Source organism: Eucalyptus grandis, chromosome 3, assembly GCF_016545825.1.
Source record: "Eucalyptus grandis isolate ANBG69807.140 chromosome 3, ASM1654582v1, whole genome shotgun sequence".
NCBI lineage: Eukaryota > Viridiplantae > Streptophyta > Magnoliopsida > Myrtales > Myrtaceae > Eucalyptus > Eucalyptus grandis.
Window position 1 is genome coordinate 66,122,975 of NC_052614.1, and position 21,860 is coordinate 66,144,834.

At 40.0% G+C, this 21,860-nt stretch overlaps 1 protein-coding gene across 1 annotated transcript; it reads right to left on the reverse strand.

Annotated features, from left to right (window-relative positions):
- Positions 1–16,572: 16,572 nt before the first annotated feature.
- LOC104438491 (GDP-fucose transporter 1) lies at positions 16,573–18,339 on the reverse strand. Its single transcript, XM_010051651.3, has one exon. The coding sequence runs from the start codon at positions 17,821–17,823 to the stop codon at positions 16,777–16,779; it is 1,047 nt and encodes a 348-aa protein (XP_010049953.1). The 5' UTR covers positions 17,824–18,339; the 3' UTR covers positions 16,573–16,776.
- Between the last annotated feature and the right edge of the window lie 3,521 nt (positions 18,340–21,860).

The following is a 21,860-nucleotide window of genomic DNA, read 5'->3' on the forward strand; positions in this document are numbered from 1 at the left end:
ACAACGTTGGTGTAGGACCATGAAAAAAAGCAATTTCAGTAATCTTTTTTTTTTTCTTTTTTCTTTTTCTTTTTTTATGGTCGGATCAACAATACTTTTTTGCCCTTTTTTTTTCCAATTATTTGATGGCGATGCCCCTCCTCCCCTTCTTTTTCCTCCCCCTTTTTTCCCTCTTTTTCCGCGACTTTAATTTTTTTCTTCTTCCTCTCCTTTTCCCTCTCTTTTTCTTTTCCCACTATTTTACTTTATTAGCGGGAGTGCCTGTCTGTCTCGAATTAGCCTCTGCTACTTGACAATCGTGCCTATCTCGAATTAAGTATCCTCGAAATTCGGACGAGTGGATAATAGAGATCGACCGGTCCGCTTCACGCTGTCTTGCATTAGTCATCGCGCGCTTGCCGGTAGCCATCGTGGTCGTCGACTTCTCTTTCCTCCATGGTTGTTGAGCTCTTGACGGGATCGACGACCATGGTGGCTCGATAGCTCTATACCTCGAGGCCTATGGTTGTCGGCGGTTACGAAGTGGCAGAGATCGCCATGGGGTAGCAAGGGGAGGCGGATAGGGCGGTTAAAATCCAAAATTTGTGTTAAAAAATTCCTTCATTTCTTATCCAAATGAGGTAGCTAGATTCTTTTAATCTTGCCTCTCGAAGCTCTTTCATTCAATATGTAAATAATTATTTAAATTTGACAAATTTTCTATCAATTGAGAAATGCAAATCACAATCCACAAAATCGAAGTTGGCTATAACTTTCGATTGTCTTGAAGTCAGCTTTTTAATTCGTCATCATTTATGTGTGTATTTTTAACATATACTCTTGCAGGCAATTGGACGTGTTCTCGATTTGCAAGAAGACACTGCCGTTCCAGATTGTTCTCAACAACAGAAGCCGACGGTAGAGAGGAGTTACTGCCTAGGGTTCGGACTCTCATGCAGAACGTCCTTACGCCTCAAATTATAGAGAATTTTACAAAAATTCTTATCTCAAAATTTTTTATTTTGGACGAATTGATGCCTTTTTTCTCTGCCAAAAAGATAATTTTTACCTGTGTTTATTGGACTTTTAAATTAAATGGGTCATCTGTATTTCACGAGGTCATGAATTCAATTGACATTACACCCATCCTGCTTTGCTCAGTTACGATATATCTCGTGTGGAAAGATTTTTTGACTATTAACATCTTTGTGAAAGCTATGATGGCAAGCTCGCTAACTTTGGATTTTTTGATAACTAGTGATGCGAAATAATTATGATTCAAATCGAACTTTACGTAAGTGAATAGGACCCTTACGATAATGCATAGAGGGGATCACTAGTGCCGGTCGTCCCTCCTAGCCCCTTTTTACTCATCAAACCCATCGCTCCTTAAAAGATAGATAATATTAAAAAAAAAAAAAAGGTAGAGATAATTGCTTGTAAAGATAGATAATATTAAAAATAAAAAAAAATAAAGTAAGAAATAATAGCTTGCATTGTAAATGTCTCTTTTGAGGGTGATTGGAATGGGGGAGCAAACGTGGATAGAAAGACACTAAGTGATGGCAGTAGCTTAATTTAAGCAGTCGGCTCTTAAAATGGACCTGAAAATAACACTTTAACAGCTTGCATGGCCCTCGTACATTACTTTGGATGATTCAAGATTTCCATTCATTTGGATCGAACCCACGAACTAATTCAATAGCCAACGAGATTTCAAGCCTTTTTTTAGCTTTCTCGATTTTAATTCCATATTCAAAGAAAATAAAAAAAATATTTATGCTATATATATGTGAATATATAATAGTATATATATCGTCTACTGCAAGAACTTTATTCATTCCAAGATAAATTATTATTGCTCTGTTGTTATTTTCATCACTAAGCTTCTTGAGATTTGCAGCAGTCAACTTGGGACTTATGGGAATATTCACCCTGTCACCCACCCTCCTACCCTTCTCCCTTCTTAATTCAAGTTGACATAATTTATTTAATTTTTACTTCATTTTTCCATTAGAAAAATCGGACTATATATCCACGGTTCTGCAAGGATAAACTTATATATAATAAGGTAAGGTCTTGATTTTCCTTTTATTTTTCATGAGATTTTAAATGCGAGAGTGGTATGTGTTAGGTGATGATATTAGGTGGAGTGGCAATGCCATCGTGATGGGAATATTCCATCAAATGAGACAGGTGTCCCGAGATTGGGGCGACAGGTGTCAGTGTTGACGAATCAATCTACGTGCATCAGGTGTAATTATCATAAAGAAAGGAGGAATTTTGGGATTAAAATAAGGTAATCCGGACAAAAGGGTTAATTAATTTGATAACGAGATGGACAGCAAGTCGGCAGGTGAATTGTTTGCTTTAAATAATGAAAAAGTTGGAACTGACGAAGGAGTTTGCGGAGTTAATAAAGAGAAAGATAACGGGGTTTAATCAACTACCAATAACCAGAGCCAAGGATCAAATCCCGCTCTTAGCAAAATCTTGTGACGAATAAGTACTTACAAGATTTTCTGAGTTGAGATTGGCGAACTATATATTTGGCAATGCGATTAAGGACATTTATGTGTACAAACTCGCCCAAATTATCATCTGGTTATAGCGTTCAAATTAAAATCTTTAGTGGTGTGTTTGAGTAATTCAAAAACCCATTTGAGAAATACACACTTTGTGGGCACGGAGGGAGAGAGAGAGAGAGAGAGTTGGTGATTTAATAAGTATGAGAAGTGACTACACGAGCATAGTGGATACATCGAATCGAATCGAAACCGTGGAGAATGATATTTTATTTTATTTTTTTGGTGGGGGAGGGGAGAGAGTAAGTATGAGAAGCGACTGTGGGGGAGCGGAGAGAGTAAGTATGAGAAGCGACTATTAGAGCATAGTGTATGTATTGAATTGAATCCAAACTTTGAAGAATGTTGAGTCGTATATAGATATAAAGATATTTTTTGGCGCACGTATTGGATTGGGTGAAAACTTCCTCAATAAATACTGGCAGGGGTACGACGTGAATTATTATTTTAGGGCTGGAGGTCGTGGTCCTTCAAAAGTTGAAGGTTCAATTGATTGTCAGAACGTGGGCGTACCTGAGATTTCGTGAACAACTTGTCCAACCGTTGACCCCGCAAATCCTATGTTATAAACCAACAAATTCCAAAAGTCTAGGGAGTAGATTGCAACGATCAACCAATGAAAACTTTGAATACGTGAAAATTCATGGGTGGAATTATAAAATTTCTCAGAGAATTTCGGGCATTTTTCCCATGTGACCAAGTTCGAGTACGGGAAGTGGGTCAAACAATATTCAATGCGTGACATCTGCAGTGGCATTTACAACTAGAACAACTAAGGTGTGAAATTGAAGGGTACCTGCTTCGAGGCCGACTAGCTTAAACATAGTTTCGAGAGGAGTTACTGCTGTCCTCCGATGTGGCCAGAGAAGTTCGTCCTGAGCGATAGTTACGCCGTCACCGTCGATACGTATGATCGTTGCTGTCTTGTTAGCTCAGGTCGCCCTTAAAGTTGAGGAGTTGAGGGGTCGATTCCTAACGGCGCTAGCGCTCGGGCCCTGAACCATGCATGAGCTGCCTCGTACGGCTCTTCCTAAGAACTTGAAGCCCGTCTCTCTCGAAATAGTAACTTCAGGTCGCCCTTGTTCCTTGGTATTGTCTCGGTCCATAATTCCATCCTCTGTTCCTTGTAACCTAGTATGTATCCACTAGGACTTGATCGGTTCCCGGTCCGATCCGGTTCCAAGGTGGAACTGGGAATCGGACTAGGAGAACCAATACCCAGATTCCAAGACCGAGAATAAGATAGATCAGCCCCCGGAATCGTGAAGGACCAACCAACCGGGTCCAGTCCGGTGGGAACTGCTAAATTTGTTGTTGTTTGTTTTTTTTTTTTTTTTGTATAACCTGAGAATCCCGTACAACCGGTAGCTAACAAGGTAAACCCGGGGCTGCTAAGCCACCACCAGAGACTACATAGCAACGGGTGAGTCGCGCAATGGGGACGCAGGATTTCGAACTCCCCCCTTGCGGTGAGAGGGGAGAGCTCTAACCATCACGGTCACCGCGGGCGGTGATTTGATAAATTTATTATTATTTCTTAAGAAATTTAAAAATAATATATATAATTAACTGGTCCAGTCCGGTCGGTCCAATCAATCCAATTCCTATGTTGGAATCAAAACTGGACCACCCTCTTTGGGAATTGCCCAAAATCAGTCAATCCAATCTGGTCTGGACAGTTCTCAGTTCGAGCAATTCCAGTGCACGCCCCTAATATCCACAGCCGACGTGACCCCATACCAGCGCCTTTCCCTCGGTAGACGGCTAAGTGACTTCGCAACCTTAACCCACTTTCCTCCCTTTATTTCATAGGCCTTCGTCAGGGCTTTCGCCGGTCTCTTCACCAATATGCGAAGTCTTGGCTTCACCACTGCTCGTGACACGATATAGAGTCCGGGCAGTCGCCGGCCTCACGTGGCCAAAAGATCTCGACTTCCGGGTTATTCACGGCGGGCTTCAATTCGCGTCTTACCATTTACCGAGCTCGAAAGAGTCCACGAGACTAACCGAGTATTTCACGGATCCGAAATTTACTGTTCTTTTACAGAGTGAGTTTTCTTTTCGTAAAAGAGAGAAGATACTCTTGGGCTTCGACCGTGATTTTCTGACCTTGGTTTTATACAAATCACATTGTTTACAGAATTAGTGAACAAGTGTATTATGTATCTTATTAAATTATAAGATACAGAGATTCTCTGTCGTGTATATCTACGCCTTTTAAAGAAAATAACATAGTGTGTATAATATATATAATATTTTCTCGAAAGTTTCGAAGTAAATCATAAAGTACTAGAATATTTAGACGTTGGACGATCCATGCAAAAACCCTTTCTTTAATATCGCATGCACATGTCTTGCCCTAATTATTTTACGTTATCGAAAAGCAACCCTATCCCTCTCTCTCATCCCACGATTTAGGAAGACATAAACAAATGCTTATTTCAATCACATTTTAAACTTTAAGAAAAGGGACAAAAACATAATCTATTCTCGCGGCGGGAGAGAGCTGCATGTGAATTCGAATGAAACAAACTTAAATTAATTAATCGATATTTTACCGGTCAAAACATGGATTTGCACGATCGGGGTGCTTTGGAAGAAGTTAATTTTAGTGCTTTTATTATTCGGGAATAATTAGGGGCGACTAATCTCGATCCACAAGAGTGTCGTGGAAATCAGGGCATGTTTGGAAACCCTAGGCGGCTCGGTTCTAGGGGATTTGCACTACCCAAATTCTCGATTGTTTCATTTGTTTTTTTTTTTTCCCCTTTCGGGAAACTAAAGAATATCGTCCTCGCGGAACTGTAACACAATCGACAACGACTGAGAATCGAGAACTTAAGAATATAGGCGACCGCATGCGCACCCACCCGAGCGATTAAAAAATTATTCAATGTAAAGGCTCAGTGCGATCGGCTGTACGTTCATATGGCACGGCTCGTATATTCGAGATGCCGAAAACTATTGTAAAAAGAGCAGAAACGGGTTCGAAGAAGATTCGAGTAGCTTAGAAATCACTTATTTCGCGATTTCCCTCCGGGTTATTTAAGGACTAACATCCAGGGATGCGCCAAGGAAAGAAAATTCGTGAAAAAGCAGGCGAACGTGACGTGGTCCATCGAGTTAGAATTTGCATGGAATTTGGGGACCATCCCTTGGAATGGCTCCAAGAAATTCGAACGTATAAGGGCAAAAGAGCACGATTCTTTAATTACTTAGAAACATACATCATACGTATATAAATATATATAAAAACTAATTGAGGTACCGGCGGGATCCGAATGAATATGTGGGTTTTCGACACGTGTGATGTCGGGGCGGGTTTTGTAATTATTATTATATTTTGGGGTGGAAAAGAGGGAAGAGAAAAGAATTGGGGGACCTTATAGTATATATATGTGTGGGGGGAGACTTCGGGGACCATCAATTCCCGTTCTTTTAGCTGACATTATCATGTTATATTGCTCCTCCGTGATCCCTTTGGCCCATGGGGTCCGTTCCGGCGCGTCGTAATCGTGTGTGTAATTTCGCGTCAGCTCCTGCCGGCCCGAAGGCATCTCTCGATCCTTTCAGTCGCGTCGAATTCGCACGAGCATATGCGAAGGTGGGGCGTGCCGCGCTCTCGAGTTTTCTCCCCGCAATTCCCGTGTTGTGCACACCGGTCTCGTCCGGGGTCGCTGCCAATTCTACATAGGCCAGCTAAGTTGGATGGTGCAATTGGAATTTCGTGGACCGGCACGCGGTATTCTTTGATGGGCGACACCAGAACAAAGCAATGATTCCGCAATAATCTCTTGTTCTTTGCGTGGACCACTCCATGTGTCCATTCGAATCGGATCGATGGAGTTAGTCTGCAGTTTGGAAGACAGATCATTGGTAGACATGTCATAATGGGTCATAGACCCATTTTGCTCGCTCCTCGCTCTCAATTCAGTTTGAGTACGGGTTTTCTTAGATTTGGTTAAATATAGAATGTGTTTTAATATTATGAATCGAGTCGGGTATGAGTTACTAGATTTGTATTACATGAAAATGGGTCAAAAAATATTAAATTAGTCAATTTGGATCGGACTATTTTCATCCGATCCGATTCACCAGTTTGATAGATCTAATCATTAGTACTGCTTCACAAGCTTATTTAATTGTTTATGGCTTTCCAGGTCATCCGAGGCCAAGAATAGAGAAGTGAATACACTGGGAAAAAGGGTAGATGATCGTGTAGGTTTGCATATATGGCGAGTCAGCCAAGGACTGTGGTACATGTGAATGGTGGAGGGAGACTGAATTCCAACCTAACTCGGCTCGAGCACAATTATTCAGGGAGCAAATCTTGAAGTAGTTGGGGAGGGAAAGCGAAATAGTTGCAAAAATTGACGTGGATAGCAACTGCTACATGTGAGAAACAGTGTTCCATTTTGGAGAAAACAGTGAGATGATTTGGAGAAGCTTAAGAAACACCGACACTTTTCAAGAGCATTCGCGTCGTGTGGAATACTTCAACACGTGTCTGATACTCTCGGACGACACTCTGGTCAATTTTTTCGACACTCAAGTTGAAATTTCAACATTCGAGTTTCCAATAGCGATTCCGACATGTGAGGTCAATTTTAAAAAATTTCAATAAATGAATGGTCAAAATATATATGTGAAAAAAAAAAAATACAAATCAATAATAAAAATAACAAATTAGGAAAGAAGAAAAATCTAATATTTTATTATATTCTCTTTTGACTCTCACTTTTTGTGATACACAATTTACCCTCAAGTTTTTTCTTTTGACAAGTCTAACACGCAAATCTAGAATGTAAATTACTTTTTTTCTTTCCAAGTTTATGGATTTATTGAAATGGAGTTGAATTTTTCATATTTGAATAATAAATGATATTAATAAATGATGGATTAATATTTTTAGTATAGATTTATTATAGGATTTATAATTATTTATTTATTTGTGAATTTAAATCAAATTAATTTGATTGAAATAATCATAAAATTAATAATTGATTATTTATATATAAAATATATACTATATAATGTGTTCTAACGTGTCAGAATTCTTTATTTTTTAAAAATAACGTGTCAACGTGTCATGTCGTGTCGTATCACATGTCACGTGTCGGTGTCAATGCTACCTAAAAGATAACACGCTCAATTCTTCTTTCATTTTTTCTGCTTTTACACAGAGCCAACGTCCATTGGATGGGGGCCAGCCAGTAGGTGAGGGTCGGTAGCCCTCGACCCACGCCAACCTCTAGGTGAGGGCCGCCAAGCCCTCGGCAACCACAAGCGGCTCTCATCCAGCAATCGGCAGTGGGCTGCTGGCCCTATGTAAAAAGAAAAATAAAAAGACAAAAATAAAAAAATTATTTAAAAAATTAATTTTTTTTTAAATTGTAAAAATTGTCAGTGTCGGCGTGATCTATATTATATAGAATAGCCAATATCCATATCAATAACTTCTGGTTATAATTAATCAAAAGAATTAAATTGGCAAATCACTAATATGTTTAGGAATAAATTGGCCAACCAAAAGGTAAATTGAATTGGGGAAGGCCATGCATTGGCCATGGTTGAGGCAAAACAATCATTAGCAATGATGGGCTCTAGGGGGGTATAAGAGGAGAGGAGAGAGAGAAGGTGGCCGGATTTCTTTTGGCCGAGAGAGAGGGTGCGAGAGAGAGAGAGAGATTTCGAGAGAAAGAGGGAGAGGCCGAGAGAGAGAGGAAGGAAGGAGTCGCCGTCGCTGCCGTGTCCGTCCGCCGTACGCCGTCGTTTGCTCATCTTAGAGGCAAGTGGAGTCCTCTAGATTCTCTTGCATGTTTGTGTATTGTTTGCTTGCTAGATTTTGGGTGTTTTAAGTGAGAAAAACCGAGGTAAGGTTGGTTTGTTCTTAAGTCGTGTGACTGTTCTTGCTCGGATTGTGTGAGTCAGTAACTTGTTTGAGCTTGCATGTGTTTTTGGAGTTCGATTTTGGCTTCGATGTCTTCATGAAAGTTGTAGCTAACATCTTGAACTACCACATACTGAAATTTCGTGAAAAATGATGGCGATTTGAGGGGTTAAATTCTTGTTATACGGAGACCTCAGATTTGGAGACTTTTTACTGACCTCTTGCTAGATTCGTGGTTGCATGTTGGTTTTTGTTGAGAATCTCACTTCGGTTTCTTCATGAAAGTTGTAGGAGACATCTTAAACTACCACATACTCAAATTTGAAGTGAAATGAACAAGTATAGCCTAGTAAATCGACTAGATCTTGAAGAAGATGATTCTGGTGATGTATTCCGAGATACCCGAGACTTCAAGGACTTAAGTGATGACTATAATCTGGTTATTTGACATAGATCTCTTCATGAAACTTGTAAAGGACACCTTGATGCATAACATATCTAAATTTCAGAGGAAACGAAAGAGAATAACTAGGTGAAATCTCAATATTTCGGAGATGTGTTCACTGGACAATGCGGTAATGGATCCAGAAGCTTCGTGAGGTTGTATAAAATAATCTAGAAAGAATCTGGTTTGAAGTTCTTCATGAAAGTTTCACGAAAATGTCTTGGCTATCACTCTGTAAAATTTCGTAATTTCTGAAGGCCATATGGATATTTTAATCGAATTTATTCAGAAACTGTGCATTCTGGTTGTTATCCGAATATTATGTGCTATTTTGTGAAAATTGTGAAATTGTGTGAAATTCAAGTTGGCCATGAATTTTGCATGCAATTGTCATTCTATTGGTTTGATCAATGATTGCTTGAATTTTTATGATTTTGGGAAAATCATAGATATTGAATTTAATATTTATTTATGAAAATAAATAAATATGATAATAAAAATAATAATAATAATAATAATAAAATAATAATAATAATAAAATGGATTATTTTATTCGCCATAAATTCCATTGAATTTATTAGTAAATAATTATGCATTGTTGCATGTATGATAAGACATTGGTGTATGTATGACCATGAATTGTGATGCATGTGTGAATCACATGCCATGTTAAATGAGATCAAAGCAATGATAAATGTGGATAATGATAAGTGAGTAAGTTTTTGTGGTGAAGGATGAGGCCGGAATGTACAGAGATGTATTGCCGGAATTCCCTGGGAGATTCAGGATGCCCGGAATGTGGGGGGCCGGAAGCCTTGTCGGAGGTCTTTACCCGAAAGGAATGCCTCGCGATGCCAAGATTGGGGTGCGAGATGCCTGGCTAGAAGGGTAAAGGCCGGAAGCCCTGTCGGAGGTTTCTGCCTGAAGGGAATGCCTCGTGATGTTAGTTGAGATGCGAGATGCCCGGAATGTGGGGGGCCGGAAGCCCGGTGGCCATGGAATGGCTGGAATGCTGGGAACCCTGTCGGAGGTCTTTGCCCGAAGGGATGATGAAATTGATGATATGAGGAATGGGTGATGTGGTGATCAAACTTAAAGATAAAAGATGAAAAATGAACCCCTGATATGATATGCATGATGATATGCATGATGATATGTGATGCGATATGATGATCACCCATGATATGATATGCATGATGATATGCATGATGATAATGATGATGATGATATGTGATGCGATATGATGATCACCCATGATATGATATGCATGATGATATGCATGATGATGATGATGATGATGATGATGATGATGATGATATGTGATGCGATATGATGATCACCCATGATATGATATGCATGATGATATGCATGATGATGATGATGATGATGATGATATGTGTTTTGATATGATGATCACCCATGATATGATATGCATGATGATATGCATGATGATGATGATGATGATGATATGTGATGTGATGTGATATGATGATCTTCCATGATATGATATGCATGATGATATGCATGGTGATGATAATGATGATGATGACATGTATGATGATGATGATATACATGAATGTGTTATGAATTGATATGATGATGCATGATAGTATGCGCATGGCTGTAAGATAAGGAATGCCTACAATGTATGATAATATGCATGATGCATTGAGTTGTTATTGGATTTCTCTATCTGCTAAGTGGTTGTACTCACCCATTTTGGGGAATAACATTTCAGATTAGCAGTATGCCGCTTCCTACCGTCACGCGGGGGGTGTTTTACGGTCTACCATCCGATGTAGAGGTCGAGTGTGTTGAGATAGACTGTCCCTCTGTTCTAGGACTAACTTTTATTCGAGTACTGTTTGTCTAGTGATGTATGACATAGGCCTGGGCCGGGGGCCCCGTCATTCGGGAGTTCATTTCGTGCACGTTCGTCGGGATGGAGCAATGCGAGGGATGTTGCCGCCGCCACCGCCTGATGCACCGGGTTGGGTGTGAGACCCGCATGCGACGAGTAGGAGCCGGATCTTTTTGATGTAGATAGCCAACACTTTCGATGGGGGGTTTTTGTGCTCGTATGATGTTAAGGGTCGAGGGTTTTTTTGAGGTTTTATTTGGACGTGGCTGAGTCCTAGCCTTTCCTTTTGTTGTACCGACCGAAGGGAATCCCATCATGTTATATATGTATGTAAGTAAAGTGTCGAGGCATGTTTATAAAAATCCTGATGTTTAGTGGTGTGTATTTGTATCATGGTCAGTAGGGGGAGAGGCGGTGATGTTTTAATTGCTTCCGCATAATGAGTCGCGCCGGGACCGTGTTGTTTAAAAATAAATAAATAAAAATGTGTCTGCGAATTAGGACGCTTCTTCGAAAGACAGAAAGGTAATAAGGAGTAACATTGGCGTTGGTGACGACTGCGAAGCGTTCGGGGTGTCACAGCCACCCAACCCGGTGCATCAGGCGGTGGCGGCGGCAACATCCCTCGCATCGCTCCATCCCGACGAACGTGCACAGAAATGAACTCCGAATGACAAGGCCCCACCGGGCCTATGTCATACATCACTAGACAACGTACTCGAATAAAAAGTCATCAGGGGAACAGAGGGACAATCTATCTCAACACACTCGACCTTTACATCGGATGGTAGACCGTAAAACACCCCGCGTGGCAGGAAGCGGCATACCGCTAATCCGAAATGTTATTCTCCAAAGGGGTGAGACAACCACTCGGCAGATAGTGAAATCCAATAACAACTCAACGCATCATGCATATCATCATACATTGCATGCATTCCTTACCTTACATGACCATGCGCATACTATCATGTATCATCATATCAATTCATAACACATTCATGTATATCATCATCATCATACATGTCATCATCATCATTATCATCACCATGCATATCATCATGCATATCATATCATAAAAGATCATCATATCACATCACATATCATCATCATCATCATCATGCATATCATATCATGGGTGATCATCATATCACATCACATATCATCATCATCATCATCATGCATATCATCATGCATATCATATCATGGGTGATCATCATATCGCATCACATATCATCATCATCATCATCATCATCATCATGCATATCATATCATGGGTGATCATCATATCGCATCACATATCATCATCATCATCATCATGCATATCATCATGCATATCATATCATGGGTGATCATCATATCGCATCACATATCATCATCATCATCATCATCATCATGCATATCACCATGCATATCATATCATGGGTGATCATCATATCGCATCACATATCATCATCATCATCATCATGCATATCATCATGCATATCATATCATGGGTTCATTTTTCATCTTTTATCTTTAAGTTTGATCACCACATCACCCATTCCTCATATCATCAATTTCATCATCCGTTCGGGCAAAGACCTCCGACAAGGTTCCCAGCATTCCACCATCCCATGGCCACTGGGCTTAGGCCCCCACATTCCGGGGGCATCTCGCATCTCAACTAGCATCACGAGGCATTCCCTTCGGGCAGAAACCTCCGACAGGGCTTCCAGCCTTTACCCTTCTAGCCAAGCATCTCGCACCCCAATCCTAGCATCGCGAGGCATTCCTTTCGGGCAAAGACCTCCGACAAGACTTCCGACCCCCACATTAGGGCATCCCGAATCTCCCGGGGAATTCCGGCAATGCATCTCTGTACATTCCGGCCTCATCCTCCACCACAACCACTTACTCGCTTATCATTATCCACATTTATCATTGCTTTGATCTCATTTAACATGGCATATGATTCAGACATGCATCACAATTCATGGTCATACATACACCAAGGTCTTATCATACATGCAACAATGCATAATTATTTACTAATAAATTCAATGGAATTTATGGCCAATAAAATAATCCCTTTTATTTTATCATTATTATTTTTTATTATTTTTTATTATTATTTTATTATTTTTTATTATCATATTTATTTATTTTCATAAATAAATATTAAATTCAATATCTATGATTTTCCCAAAATCATAAAAATTCAAGCAATCATTAATCAAACCAATAGAATGACAATTGCATGCAAAATTCATGGCCAACTTGAATTTCACACAATTTCACAACTTTCACAAAATAGCACATAATATTCGGATAACAACCAGAATGCACAGTTTCTGAATAAATTCGATTAAAATATCCATATGGCCTCCAGAAATTACGAAATTTTACAGAGTGATAGCCAAGACATTTTCGTGCAACTTTCATGAAGAACTTCAAACCAGATTCTTTCTAGATTATTTTATACAACCTCACGAAGCTTCTGGATCCATTACCGCATTGTCCAGTGAACACATCTCCGAAATATTGAGATTTCACCTAGTTATTCTCTTTCGTTTCCTCTTAAATTTAGATATGTTATGCATCAAGGTGTCCTTTACAAGTTTCATGAAGAGATCTATGTCAAATAACCAGATTATAGTCATCATTTAAGTCCTTGAAGTCTCGGGTATCTCGGAATACATCACCAGAATCATCTTCTTCAAGATCTAGTCGATTCACTAGGCTATACTTGTTCATTTCACTTCAAATTTGAGTATGTTGTAGTTTAAGATGTCTCCTACAACTTTCATGAAGAAACCGAAGTGAGATTCTCAACAAAAACCAACATGCAACCACGAATCTAGCAAGAAGTCAGTAAAACCTCTCCAGATCTGAGGTCTCCGTATAACAAGACTTTAACCCCTCAAATCTCCATAATTTTTCACGAAATTTCAGTATGTGATAGTTCAAGATGTTATCTACAACTTTCATGAAGACATCGAAGCCAAAATCGGACTCCAAACACACATGCAAGCTCAAACAAGTTACTGACTCACACAATCCGAGCAAGAACAGTCACACGACTTAAGAACAAACCAACCTTACCTCGGTTTTTCTCACTTAAAACACCCAAGATCTAGCAAGCAAACAATACACAAACATGCAAGAGAAGCTAGAGGATTCCACTTGCCTCTAAGATGAGCAAACGACGGCATACGGCGGACGGACACGGCGGCGACGGCGACTCCTTCCTTCCTCTCTCTCTCGGCCTCTCCCTCTTTCTCTCGAAATCTCTCTCTCTCTCGCACCCTCTCTCTCGGCCAAAAGAAATCTGGCCACCTTCTCTCTCTCCTCTCCTCTTATACCCCCCTAGAGCCCATCATTGCTAATGATTGTTTTGCCTCAACCATGGCCAATGCATGGCCTTCCCCTTTGCCACTTGGCAAGGTCCATGCATGGGCCGGCCACCTCTTCCTTTGGGCCTTAATGGGCCGGCGATAGCCCTTCCGTGGGCCTCCATTTGGGCTGGCCATTCGGCCCACTAAGTTTAGGCCAATGGGCTTAAGGCCCATTCCTAAAAATTAACCATTTTTCCTCTCTCTTTTTTTTTTTTTTGAATTCCTTTCTATAATTATTTCCAAATTCAAATTCTATCTTGGCCAAAGTCTTGGGGCATCTTGGCTATTGAAATTTAATTTATTAAGCACATGGCCAAGCATAAATTATTAATCTATCGAATTTAAATTTTCGCAATCATAAACACAAATCATCTAATTAAAAGACTAATGGCTAAAACATAAGCCATGGAAATTCTATCACCTAATTAAAGACTTTAACACACTTTATGGCTTGGCTTTGAATTTTTGGGATGCCACAATTGGCTGACAATACAATAAATTTTATAACTAATTGACAATTTTCAATTTTCCCTATTAGCAATCCTCACTCTCACGCTGTGATACCACGTTGCTCTGTGCACGTCCATCTTACCTCGTAAATCGTTTAGCATACCGATCCTAACAAAAGGCAAAGGTACAGACGATGATGCTATTCATCATCATAAGTTCAGGCACCACATGCGGAAAATCCATCAACTGCTCTCGAAACAGACGATGGTTTCTCATCGCAAACTCTGCCTAGCGATATATAACGCTCGATCGCTCGGAATTTGGCATATGGTATCCTTATTCCTCCCGTTCCGAGGCAACTGCTCGCTTCGACTCGCCCTAGAATTTCTCCAGAAACATGAACAGAGCGGGGCGCCGTTGCAGTTCGAACTCAAAGTACCCTTAATTAGGCCTTAGTCAATCAGGGGTTGTGGCCTAATTCCTTGATAACTGAGTTCATGGACGATGTCTGCCATTGTCCTGGGCCTTAATTCACTCACCACACCGTACCTTCACAACAGACACGGGCTTCATGGGTACCAAAACCCTGAGCCCAAAACCAGTATGTTTTCTTTGAACCTGGCTTTCTTCCTCATCAACTCACCCTCCCCACGTCAGAGAACCATACAATGAGAAGAAATGGGCTGATGCAGGGATGAGGTTTTCTGAAGGTCATGCGAAACGGTTGCGAGGGCTGTATCGACGCTGGATACGGCTCCAGAACATAATTCTTGATGCTCTGGATCTCCATCAGATAATCAAAAATCGACCATGTAAACCCGAATGGTAAGGGTAGTATGGCTTGGAGTTGGCGATGTCTCATCAAATTATAAAAAATTCTAAGTTATATTTAGCTCAAGGTACAATTGCTGTGATATTTATGATGAACTGAAACACAGGGGTTCGGTTATGGAGTAGAGGCATTAGGAAACACAATTTCATCGGCTAGCTAGTTTAGAGATAGAATACTGAAAGCAGAGATCATAGCACCATGGATGACCTCAATTGATATCCAATGTAACTTTTACAAGACCAATATAGAAGATAAAACTCATCTATTCTTTTGGTGCAAATGGACAAGCAGCAATTGGCGTAGCATCCTTACATAATATGGGATTAGACATTCTTTAGTAGGATAGAATGAGGAACTTAAATGGATGATATAAGACAATAAAAGGCAAAGATTTGACAGCAAGACTCCTCAAGGTATCTTTCTTAGCAACAATATATTACATTTGGATAAAGTACAACCATAAATGGTTTCAAAACAATTCAACTGACATCCATATTATTTTAGCCAATGTGCATAAAAATGTAAGAGGTAGATTTTCACTTTATCAAAAACTTAAACCTTTTCAATCAAATGTGGTATTGGCTACTATGTGAAGACTTTCTACCTTCATCCTTTTGAATTATTAGCTCTATTTGTAATGCCAGGGATACCATAAGCTGCTGTACTTTATATACTCTATAATACTTACATTTTCAACCAAAAAAAAACAGAACGGTAGACTGCTTGATGCGCAAGGAACAACTGGAAGACATAGTAGTTGTGTACATGAGAGAGAGAGAGAGAGAGATTGAAGATCTCTACAAGTTAAGTTCATTGGATACAGGACTAGGTCTACAAAGGATAAAACCAGCAGTGCTTCTACTGGATACTGCAGCCAAGGGTGACCGAAACACGTTCAGAGGCAGCTATCAGCTATTTATACAGCCATTGTATAAGGCGCGTCACTTCTTTAACAAGTTCATTCTGCACAAATCTTAAGGTAGTGCCTAGATATAAGAGACAGAACATGTCGAAAGATGCAAACCTTCAGCCTCGTTAAACTTAGACTCTCACCAAACGATGAAAGAGTAAAACAGCCACATTGCCAGGTGCTTTATATGCATAACACGCAAGAATGCAGGGAAAAGTTGTAGAAGAAGCATCCATTGACATACGGTTTACTTGCAAAAGCGATTGAACAACACATCAAACATAATTCATAAGAACATCAATACATTCTAAAAGAGACAATAGAATCACAATAATAGTCAAAACACATTGCAAACTAGAGGCCTCAAATCTCAAGTAGCTTTATGCTAAAGATGGCGCATCACTATTCTATTCACCATCTAGAATAATCAAAGAGGCAATACAATGTAACTCATACAGCAAGTTTACTAGTCACCCTTCCCTGCCTATCCTCTACAAAATCATCACCTTCATTCTCACTGTCTACCTGCTTAGGCATAGTGGACTCACGCTGAGCTGTAGTATTGCTTGGTCCACTGACTGACTGCTGATATGTGACTCCTCCAATGATAGTAATGCAGAGACAAACTAAACCGAATGGACTCGCATGTTTCTCCCAGATCAGCACATTGATGACAACTGTAAGAAACTTGTTCACAACCCCCGTCACAGTAAATGCTGTTGCAGAGATTGCCTTTCTTGCGGCAAAACCAAAGAAGCTGATCAGCAAACCAAATACACATGACAAAGAGACGGCAAAGAATGCATCATAATCAAACCAGTTCCCTGCATTGGCTCCCAAAGCAGCGAAAACGTCACCGTACTCTCCTGTGAGAACCCAGAAGATTGGAGCCATCATCAACGACAGCAAATTGTTGTACAACACAAAACCCCAAGTGTTCAATCCAAGATTCATGACCATGTGCTTTATGTACACCATCTCAGTCGTGATCGTGATCAAATAAGCAACTGCCCAAGAATACGCAGTCAACGTGAAAGCCGAATCAGTGGCCACGTACCCAACAGCACCACCTAGGATAACGACTAGCGCCGCAAATGTTAACTTCGACGGGCACGGCTGTTTCCTGAATGCGGTATCGGCCAAGGCAACCAGAAGGGGCGTCAAGGACCGGAAGACAATGAACGTGTCCACATTGGCGTGGCGCAGGAGGTTCGTGTTCGTGAATATCGCGAGATAGAACACGAGAGCAGCAGGGAAGAACTTCTTGGCAGTCTCGACGACGAACGGATCGTGGTGCAGGAACCCGACCTTCCCCAGCACCCAGACGCCCAGAGCAGAAGTCAAGTACTGAAGCGCCGTCAAGAGGCCGGGGTAGTTGAACTTGGTGATGGCGTACTTGTTGATCACGGCAAGCAAACTCGAGGAGAGAGCGTAGCCCACCACGAGGCCGGTCGTGGCGAAGTACGGCTTCTGGGAATCTAATCGAATGGAAGACATGGTAAATTGCCAAACCCAGCTCCTAATTCAGCACCGAAGCTAGAAACTCGCGGGATCTTCGCTCAATTCAAGTGGGTCTAAGACAGATTGACACTTCCAATTCGGAGGACTTTCAACAAACACCTGACGCGCGGGTGCTCGAGGAAGCGATCCGCGTCGGTTTCGGGCGGAGCACGGCTCGCATTACCGGATTCGGGACGCGGGATCGGGGAAACGGGAGCCGGGATCTAGTGGGTCTGGCCGGAGACGGCCAGATTCAAGAAAATTCAGCTGCGAGGACGAGAATCGGAGAGCTACCCAGAAGAAGAGATCGAGAGAGCGAGAACCTGTCGGCGGGGAAGTGGAGGAGGGATCTTGCAGGAGATCTTGGAGCCTGGGATCGAACCGGATCGGGTTCGAGCGAGACGAGACGTGGTCGTGGGTTTGAGAGAGAGAGAGAGATGGAGAGGGCGTGGAGCACAGCGATTCGACGCGACAACCTCTGACTTGACTGAATTAAATGGTCGTCCCACATGAAGATGTTCCGACGCATCATCGTCAAGATGCAAGATGCAAGATCGTCGTCATTTCGGACCTTTTTGCACCCCGGCGATTCCACGTTATTGTCATTTTTTTTTCCCATTTGCTTTGCTTGCGATTTTCGTTTGGGTTCTCTATTTTCACAAAATAGAGAGATCTACACCTTTTTTTCATCTTGGCCAACAACTACACAATCAAATTCTAATCGAGTCATGCCAACCAAAATATAGCAAGTGAACTGGTCAGGGCATTACGCAATTGATTTTCACATCCATGATTCTAAAGTTAAGTAACTTATCTAGAAAAGTCAATTTTGATCTATGATACTCAATTACACATAACATAGGTTTCACCTTTAGCAAATAATTGAGCCGCATTGATGATATTGTTACGATATCAACAAAAATGGTTCAACACTAACTCCACATAGTGTCAAAGAAATTGAACTGATATATGCTACAATCTTCTTGCACATGATCAATCCGCATTGCAAACGTAATCACATTAGTTTAAAAATGGGCATAGAATACTTAATAGAATTTAAGCGGAGAGCAAAAATGGTTTACTCAAATTCATTGAAATATATGAACAAAAGATCACGATCACACTAAATAAAGATTTGGGAAAATTCCAAATAAGAACCCGAAGTTGATCAATTTTCTTAAATAAGGACTCGAAATAAATTTTGTATCAAATAAAGACCTTAAGTGAACTCATTGTCTCAAATAATGACTCAAAGTGGTTGAATCAATTCCAAATAAAAATCTGAACTTGTTGGTTAGCCAAATATTCGTCGCCTATCAAACATGTGACATTTTCGATGACCAGAGTTTGGGCAATTTTGTCCAAAAAAAAAAAAATCTAGGGAAAAATTAACAAATCCTAAAAAAAAAAAAAAAAAAAAAAAAAACCCTAGGTTTTCCAATGGTATCCCTGTTCCTTGTACTCATCCTCTACAAAGTCAAAGGCCAAAGTTCCACATTCCTTGTACCCATCCTCCGCAAAGTCGAAGGCCCAAATTCTCCGCCGATTGAGACACAAATTCAAAAACAAGAAAAAAAAAACCATATGCTTCTTTCTTTGTTTGCGAAGACCTAAATCTTCTATTTGACTTTTCTCTATTCATGAATCACAAAGCTTGAGCAGGCCCACCTCCCCATCAACTAAGGTTAGTTTTTCCATCTTAGAATTCACTCACGTTAAACCGACAAAATGTAGACAAAGCTTGTGTACAAAGCCCGATTCTACATCATCTTTTTCCAGGTTTTCCATTTATTTCAATTTGCACTCACGTCCAACCGTGGTTAGTTTTGTTCAAATTGGTGTACTCGATCCTTCATTCGTTGAATAGAAAGTGATTGTGGCTCATTGAAGCAACATGGCAACAAGGTATGGGCATGTGATGGGATGTACCAAAAAGCATCATTATTAATTCATTATTGAACACTTGAGTTAATTGAACTTCAATATTTCCATTACAAAAAGAGATAACAAAATATGAGTTTACAACTTTAATATGTATACATATTACGCGCACAACGCTACAAGAAAGAGAAGAAACAATTGAATTTACAAAACAAACTCCCACTGATCATATGCAGTTATCGCATCCCATCCTCTACTACAACCAATCTAAAGCACCCAATAAAAGTTGAAAGACTCCACTACTGAGCTAATGAATTGATGTGATTATAGTTCTTTGGGTTCCATCTTTTTGGTCAAAGATGACTATTCTGCTCATGACATAATAGGATGTTGCACCGTCGAGTCCACTAGTTGGCTTCGTCAAGGAAGAGAAGCTCTAGGCAGGTGACAAGCTTCAGGCAAATGCTAACTCTTCTCTTTATTCAAGTGGCCTTAGCTAAGGTGGATCTAATTGAGCCAGGTTGGCCGTCCGATCCAGTCAATTAGAGCCACCTTAGCTAATGGAATCGTGCTCGACCCGATTGTTCTCGGGCCTAGCCCAAGCCAACTCGGCAAATGCCTGAATTGAATGATGCTCTGTTGGAGAGAAATGTATTTTGTCCTTGCGGATCCGCCACGTGGGACCCACTACGTCGCCGATGTGGTGAGGCCGACCAGTCATCGTTGCTTGCTCATGTGCTATGAACTCATCTTGCTTGGCGTCAAGCATGTGTGTATCTCGCTTTTTGATTCATCAGTTAGACTATCTGTTAATACCAGGTGATGTATTCCTCGCGTTAAACATGTTCACAAGAAAGAGAGGATCGAAAACAGGCGTTGAAATATATAAAATTTTCTCAAATTTTTTTGTCACCGGTGGTTTTCAAGGGGATGAACTTAAAATCGAGATAATCTTCTAAATCTTGTAACCGATGATACATTCAGTGTGTGTATATCTTGCTTTCCGATTGGTTGGTTAGACCATTTATCATTGCCACATGATGTGTTTCTCACATTACATCCTCTTGGGAAAGAGGGGAAAGAAATGGAAGTAGGCATTAAAATATACAAATTTTCCTCAATTTTTTTGTCGAGGGTTTGTCGCGACCTACCTTTCAGGGATGAGAATAAGTTTAGGGGTATTGCATAAAAGGCGAGCTTACAGTTCATGATTAGGCACAAGTTATCCCAAACTCATATCTCGCGCGACATTAAAATGTTCATAAGAATTTTGTAATAAAGAATTGCCACTATTCTATTGGGGTTGGCTAGAAATCAAAAGAGGCACGTGGGTGTTTCTTACTTCCTACGCAACTAGAGAATGTAAGGTCGGAGACTTAATTATATTAATTAACTTATTAGTACAATTTCGATACCTAATCTTGTCCATTTTAGAAAGAAATTTTGTCAAACAATTTGTATTAATTTTAAATCAATCCACTAACACGTGATGTGATCATGCGGGTATGCAATCATTAAAATAATAGTAAGCAACCAAGGAAAGCATTTAAATAAATTGCATGGGAGAGCAAATATTTAACATTAAGGAAAAGATAAATGTTGAATTTAACTGGACTAAAGGGATCAAAACATCAAAAGCATGCAAATAAGAGTAATTATCTTTGAAGACCATTGAAGACCTAAGGTAGAGCCGTAAGGGCTTACTCAATTTTTTAGCACGCTTTAGAGTTAAGAAAATTCCATTTTTAAGAAAATAGCTCTAAAAGTTTGTTTTTAAAAATTTTCAAATGAAATTCTGAATTTTCTGACATTTTTAAAATTTTTTAATTTCTCAATTTTTTAATTATTATTTAAAAGACAAAACTCGAATTTTCAATATTTTCTGAAAGTTTCAATGTTCTCTGAAAGCTCTTGAATTTTTGGAAAAAAATTTTCGAATTTTTTTTTTTTTTTCGAATTTTTTAATTTTTTTAATTTTTAATTTTAATATTATTATATTCAGGAAAACAGGGTCGGACCAGGTAGACCCAATCCAACCCATTGACCCGACCTAAACCGGATCCAACATTGTCGGATTAAAAAGAAAGAATTTTTTTTTTTTTTTTTTTCATTTTTTATATTATTTAATGATTTTTTTCTTTCTTTTGTCTTTT

Excerpts from the sequence above, each read along its gene's own strand:
- LOC104438491 (XM_010051651.3), bottom strand. The coding sequence starts at position 17,823 with ATGTCTTCCATTCGATTAGATTCCCAGAAGCCGTACTTCGCCACGACC.